Source organism: Rhamphochromis sp. 'chilingali', assembly GCF_963969265.1.
Source record: "Rhamphochromis sp. 'chilingali' genome assembly, chromosome: 11".
NCBI lineage: Eukaryota > Metazoa > Chordata > Actinopteri > Cichliformes > Cichlidae > Rhamphochromis > Rhamphochromis sp. 'chilingali'.
This window is the reverse complement of record NC_137938.1, coordinates 34329208-34336205: the sequence shown is the minus strand read 5'-3', so window position 1 is coordinate 34336205 and position 6998 is coordinate 34329208. Positions and strand designations below refer to the sequence as shown.

The 6998-nt window shown below is 38.8% G+C and overlaps 1 protein-coding gene across 1 annotated transcript; it reads left to right on the top strand.

Annotated features, from left to right (window-relative positions):
• Window positions 1-3010: 3010 nt before the first annotated feature.
• LOC308405781 (uncharacterized protein) lies at window positions 3011-6445 on the top strand (the record flags this gene model as incomplete). Its single annotated transcript, XM_080896525.1, has 2 exons — window positions 3011-5869; window positions 6095-6445. Exons 1-2 carry the CDS (start codon window positions 4472-4474, stop codon window positions 6443-6445), a joined length of 1749 nt encoding a protein of 582 aa, XP_080752651.1. The 5' UTR covers window positions 3011-4471.
• Window positions 6446-6998: the final 553 nt, after the last annotated feature.

The window sequence follows — 6998 nt, the reverse complement described above, 5'->3', positions numbered from 1 at the left end:
ATAATAATCGCTCTTGGGCTTCACTTGCCAGTGGAAAGAAATTACCTCAGCAGTAAGATCAGTCCTCAAGATAACATTTTAATGTTTATACAATGCAATTTTATTCTTAAATAAACTGTAAAAGCAGACGGGCTTGCTCACATGTATTGTTAAGAAAAACACTCAAAGCATGAGATGTGTAAGTACAAAATTTCCAGCATAATTCTGCAGCCAAAATCAGCATCTGTGCCTTTCCTTTCAGCAGCCACAATCTCAGACTGAACTCCAACCAGCATTAGCCTGCAGTCATTTCCGATGTTCAGATTTTCCTCTTGCAAGATAAGAGGGGAATGAGACGAGGCAATTTTATTTCCAAAGCGTGTTTCCTACACAGAGGTAGGTTCAAGGTACAGAGAAAAGAAAACAGAAAAGCTAAATCTGTAGTATGAAAAAAGGATAAAAGAATGAAAATTAATTAAAATTGTCAGGAATGCAAAATGTTACCTTAAAACCTTCTAAGTTAGTTAAAGGCATTTGAGAGATGTCTGGCTATAAAGGTGGACTTAAACTCCAGTGCATAGTAGCAACACATGTTTCAGAATAATTCATATATCTGTGTTATATTTTGTAATATATAATTTCTCATTTAAATTACAGTAAGCAGCATGTACAGTAGCTGTTATTTCCCAGTTTAGTTTCTGTAATCTACAAAATCTGTCAAACTGTAAATAGTAAAAACTATTATCCCCGTCAGCTGTACAGAATAGGACGTTTCTGTTTTTGTTTTATTGCCATATGCGTTCTGTTTGCCAATCAGAGACCAGCTATTTATTTTTCTTTGACCATTTATTCAATTTAGTGTCTTGGAGGAAGCTGGAGCAGTTTTTCCCAGGCGTGAGGAGGGTACACCCTGGAGAGGTCTCAGTCTGTGTGGCACACACCGGTTACCAGATTGTCTTGTTACTTTCTGCAATCAAACAGTCAAGCGATTTCTACAAATATTGTTTTTCCTTAACTGCCATCATTTCCCTGTAGTTCCTCTCGTGTATGACATTTTACCTGGTTTATAGATCATGCTTTGTTGCCCCTTAATGAAAGTGTTTGCTAACTGAACGCCTGTCATAGACCTCATTATGTTAAAGATTCTAATAAAAATAATTTATCTATTGATGCAGCTTCTCTGTGGTACCTTATCATGCCATATTCTGCCACTAGAGAGCTTCACTTTTAGATTTGTGAGTCCAAGAGTCTCCAAATTAAAGGCAAAGCTTCCAGGTCTCAGACACCCTCCCTAACTTTAAGATTAGATTTTAAACTTTCCTTTCAATAAATCTTATATTTAGAGCTGGATCATTCCTAACTATAGCATCCCTTAATTATACTGCTATAGCCTCATAGTGCTGGGGGACTTCCGATGATGCACTGAGCATTTCTTATCTGCTCGCCTCCTTTTTTTCACTCAACTAACAAATGCCATTATCTTTGTCTTATCTCTGCTATAGTTAATATTAGGTCCCTGTCTCCCTTTGCTTACCCCCACCCTCCCCCCTGTGTCTCATGTCAGATGGCTGCCCCTCCCGGAGCCTAGTTCTGCATAAGGTCTCTTCCTGTTAAAAGTGAGTTCTTCCTTCCCACCTTTGACAAGTGTTGCCAACAAGGGATTGTCTGATTGTTCAGAGTTTCACTCTAATATTGTAGGTATTGTATTACTTCGCAGTATAAAGCACCCTAGGATGACTGTTTTTGTGAATTGTTGTCACATAAATGAAATTCTATGGGCTCAAATTGTGGTCATAAATATTTTGTACTTGTAAATTAAATGCATAGTTGTGAACTGAGTTTTCAGGACCTGAAGCTCAGTAAAGCGCCCCACCGACAGCCAAACCCATCTGTTCTCTGACTGGATTGTGAAATTTGTGATTGACATTACATTGACCAGTCAGCTGAAGGAAGAAAAATTTGGTTAAAATTCGTACTTGTAAGTTGAAACTCACACACAGTCAGGGAACTTGAGCGCAGAGTTTTGCACATAACAAAAGAAAATTGTAACTTGTGTAAAAACATTTTTTTTTATCAAACACACAAATTCTCATCTATAGATGCACAAACATAAAATTTTCAGACATTTTGGTTTACAAGGTTACAAAACTTAGTTCTCAGCTACACTTTTGATTTACAAGTACAAAACATTTATGACCACAATTTGAGCCCCGTAAAATTCTATTTAATTTAGCCGAACTGAACTGACTTGCTCCCTCCAATTGCAAGGAGTGCATGTTTTAATACCATAAAGATGAACACTTGTTCTCAGTACCAAAAACACTAGAAACTCCGCATACTGTATATTAACAACAATCAAAGTGTAAACCCAGCATCTCTCACTGCTAAATTAATATTTTTAACTGCAAACATTCCGTTTGAGTCTTTGTTTTCGACAGCAGGAAAATGTTTAATGATCAGAGCGACTGCCCACCCCCAGGTTGCTACGATATGTTGCGTTTCTTTACATTTACTCTACACCAAATGATGGAGTTTTATATAAAATGATTTTGGTCAGATGCTGAATTTTGGTTGGATTCAAGCGACAGAGCAAGACTCAAGTCTGGTTTAATTGAAAACAAATGCTGCTTTATAGCAAGATTGCTATACAGTAGCTTGCTTTTCCTCGAAGGCATCAAAGTTTACGATATCCAGCTGTATTCACAAAGAACGGCACATTGCAGTACAAAAAGTACCATATTTTTACAGTAATTTGTAACAGTAAACTGTTGGAACATTTCAAAGACCATCCAGCAGTTCATTCAAGCATTGCGCTGCATCATGACTAAGAGCTGCTGCTCCTTCCTTTGATTTTGCTCAAGCAAAGCAACAGCATCAACAGTCCTCTCACACTTGAGAGGACTGTCAGGGCTATATTGTTCAAAGACACTGATGATGTCTTACAGTCATAGCTTGTCCCAGAGTCACCTTCTTTCCATTTCAGTAATACAGCAAAACCTTTATTACAGTGCTCACTGATAGGCAAGGCAAGGCAAGGCAAGGCAAGTTTATTTGTATAGCACAATTCAACAACAAGGTGATTCAAAGTGCTTTACAGAGACATTAGAAACAAGAACAAATAAAAAGCATGATTTAAAATTGAATAAAACAAGCAAATAAACTAACTAACTAATTAACAAACAAACAAACAAACAAACAACAGTATATAAAATCAAAACAGATAAAATCAGAACAGTAGATAAAATCAGTAGTTAAATGTAAGTTTTGAAATTTAAGCTTAAAGTGTGGATTTGGTGCTTTATTCAAATGCAGCTGAGAACAGGTGAGTCTTCAACCTGGATTTAAATAAACTGAGTGTTTCAGCTGATCTGAGGCTTTCTGGGAGTTTGTTCCAGATATAAGGAGCATAAAAGCTGAATGCAGCTTCTCCGTGTCTGGTTCTGACTCTGGGAACTGATAAAAGACCGGATCCAGATGACCTGAGGGATCTGGATGGTTCATACTGGGTCAGGAGGTCATTGATGTATTTTGGTCCTAAACCATTCAGAGCTTTATAGACCAGCATCAGAACTTTAAAGTCTATCCTCTGACGGACAGGCAGCCAGTGTAAAGACCTCAGAGCTGGACTGATGTGGTCCACTTTTTTGGTCTTAGTGAGGACTCGAGCAGCAGAGTTCTGAATGAGCTGTAGTTGTCTGACTGATTTTTTAGGTAGACCTGTAAAGATGCTATTACAGTAATCAAGCCTACTAAAGATGAATGCATGGACTAGTTTTTCCAGGTCCTGTTGAGACATCAGATCTTTTATCCTTGATATATTCTTGAGGTGATAGTAAGCTGACTTTGTTATTGTCTTAATGTGTTTTTCTAAGTTTAGGTCTGCATCCATCACTACACCCAAATTTCTCGCCTGGTTTGTGGTTTTTAGATGTATAGATTGAAGTTCTCTGGTGACCTGTAATCGTTTTTCTTTGGCGCCAAAGACTATTACCTCAGTTTTGTTTTTGTTTAGCTGGAGAAAATTGTGGCACAACCAGTCATTGATTTCCTCAATGCATTTACCAAGAGCCTGTACAGGGCCTCGGTCTCCTGGTGACATTGTGATATATATTTGTGTGTCATCTGCATAGCTGTGATAGTTTATTTTGTTGTTGTTTATAATCTGTGCCAGTGGGAGCATGTAGATGTTAAACAGAAGGGGTCCCAAGATCAGTGATGCCGGTAACGCGTTGCTTAGTAACGCGTTACTCCGAATATGACCCCTTTTTCAGTAACGACTAATCTAACGCGTTACTATTTCCATAACAGTAGTCAGATTAAAGTTACTTGTCCAAACCACTGTGCGTTACTATTTTTTTTAAGCAAAAAGATTTGGTTTTTTCTTTTCGTCTCAGCGGATGACAAACGCATACGTGTCGTGAAACGTCACATAAGCGACAGGTCACGTTTCCCGCTCACAAGCAGCCAGCGACGTAAAAAAGTGTAAACAACAATGGAGGGAGAGAGATGTTCGTTCTTTAGCTGGAAATATGGTCACTATTTTGAGTTTCTGTCAACTAAAGATTTAAATATTAAGGTTCGTTGTACACTCTGTGTTGGCGAAAAAGTGTTATCTACCTTCAAAAACACTACGTCAAACTTAAAGAAACATTTGGAGTCGCAGCACAGCACAGTCAAACTCACAGAGAGAGTCCCACCAAGTGGTCCGAAGCAGAGAGCCGTGACTTCCGCAGAAGGTCCTACACCCCCCAAACAACAAAAGTTGGACTTTGGTGCAAAACCAGTAAGTGATGAAGAATTGAAGAAGTTGGTCGCGCAGTATATTGTAGAAGAAATGCTACCTATAAACACTGTTGACTCGCCCTCGTTTCGTGCCATAATAAAAAAGATCCCTACTTCTGTTAATGCCGAGCTGCCTCACCGAACGACTTTTACTTCTTACTTGGAGAAGGAGTTTACAGAAATGGAGAGAAATTTGAAGGCCACACTGAATGAGATTGACTTTGTTTCAACTACCGCGGATATTTGGACTGCTAACAACAGAAGCTATATGGGAGTAACGCTCCACTGGATCAGTAGAACCACATTAGAGCGTCACAAGGTTGCATTAGCATGTAGGCGAATTCGTGGTAGACACACGTATGATGTCATTGGTACAGAAATCGAAAACATCCACTCCTCTTATGGATTACTCAACAAAGTAGTTGCAACAGTTACTGATAATGGATCCAACTTTGTTAAGGCGTTTCAAGTTTATCATCCTGTCACGGAGTCCGATGATGAGACGGAGGAGGAAGAGTCCAGCCCCAAAGACGATGATGTCACTTTTTCTGATCTGTCAGAAATCCTCTCGGCTGAGAATGAAAGTGATGGTCAGCTGTCTCTTCCCCTGCACCGCAGGTGTGCTTCGCACACCATCAACATAATTTGCACACGTGATGTGGAGAAACATTTAACAACCAATGCAGAGAGCAGGGCTGTGTATAGGAGCAGCACAGCAAAATGCACAGCTCTTTGGACCAAATCGAGTAGATCTACACTTGCATCAGAAACAGTGGAAGAAATCAGCAAAAGAAAGCTCCTAATACCAACATCCACAAGGTGGAATTCCTTTTTTGATGCTGTAAAGAGAATTGCAGAAATCCCCATGGGTGAGCTGAATACTCTGTGCACAAAGCTAGGACTGAAGTGCTTCAAAGATCAAGAATACCAGTTCCTGCATGAGTACTGCATGGCCATGAAACCTCTGACTGCAGCACTGGACATTTTACAAGGCGACTGTCCATATGGAACTTTACTACCAACACTTGAAGTTCTGATGCAGAAGACCCAGGCTGTGAAAGATGACCTCTCCAGGATGACTGCAGGCCTTCCAGATGCCATTGTACAGGTACGCTCTATCTTGAAATTAGTCAGATTTTTTGCTTCATACAATTCACAAACATGGAACAGAATATTAATTATCATTGAAAAATAAGATTAAAACAATTAAAATGTTTACAAGTAACCTAAAACAAAATTAATCCATAATACTGATCTCATATTAGGCATGGTTTGCAAATAATTCAATAACATAATAAATTGTAGGCATAAAAATATCAATTATGTTTTTTAGGCTATTCAGACTCGTTTCGCCGGTGTGCTGGATGACAAAGATGCCCTTCTTGCAGCTGCCAGTTGTCCAAAATTCAAACTCCGATGGCTGAGAGATGCAGGAAGGAGGGAGCGAGTAAAACAGCTTCTGACAGCAGAGTGTTGCACCACTGCTCCTCTGGCAAAAAACCCTGCCAGTGTGCCCAGTGCTACTACATCTAGCAGCCAAGGTGAGATGGACTTTTTCACTTTTGAGACAGAGCCAGAGGAGGAGACCTATTCTGCAGAAAAAGAAGTCATGGACTACCTGATGTCAGGCTACGACCTTCAGATTCTGCATAAATTTTCAAGCATAAAGACAATTTTTTTTTAAAGTATAACACTCCAACCCCATCAAGTGCTCCTGTGGAGCGACTTTTTAGTCTGGGAGGTTTGGTGCTCACGCCTAAAAGAAATCGACTTTCTGACAAAAGGTTTGAGAAGCTTCTGTTAATGAGGTACAACCACTGGTTTACTCGCTCCACTCTACTGTTTCCCCCATAACATGCGATGACAACATATACTGAAAAAACAGAGAATGGGGAATCCAATTTAAATAACTATTTACAAGTAATTGAATTAAGTTTATCAAAGTCACTTAATAAACTTATTAAAGTTTTCAAGTTGATTAACTTAAAACAATTACCTGCAAGGAAGTAAGGCAATTTAAGTTGGACCTGCAGTCTCTTTTTTTTTTTTTTTTTCATAAGATTAGTCCAAAGTTACAAAAGCGGACAATAGTGCTTACATGTGGATGGTATAAAAAGTATCTTAAGGGAAGTCAAGAAAGACTCTTTGTTTGTTTGTTTGTTTGTTTTTTTATAAAAAGTATTTATGTTAAGTGAAGTAACAAGACTGTCTTTATTTTCATACAAACAAGTATTTCT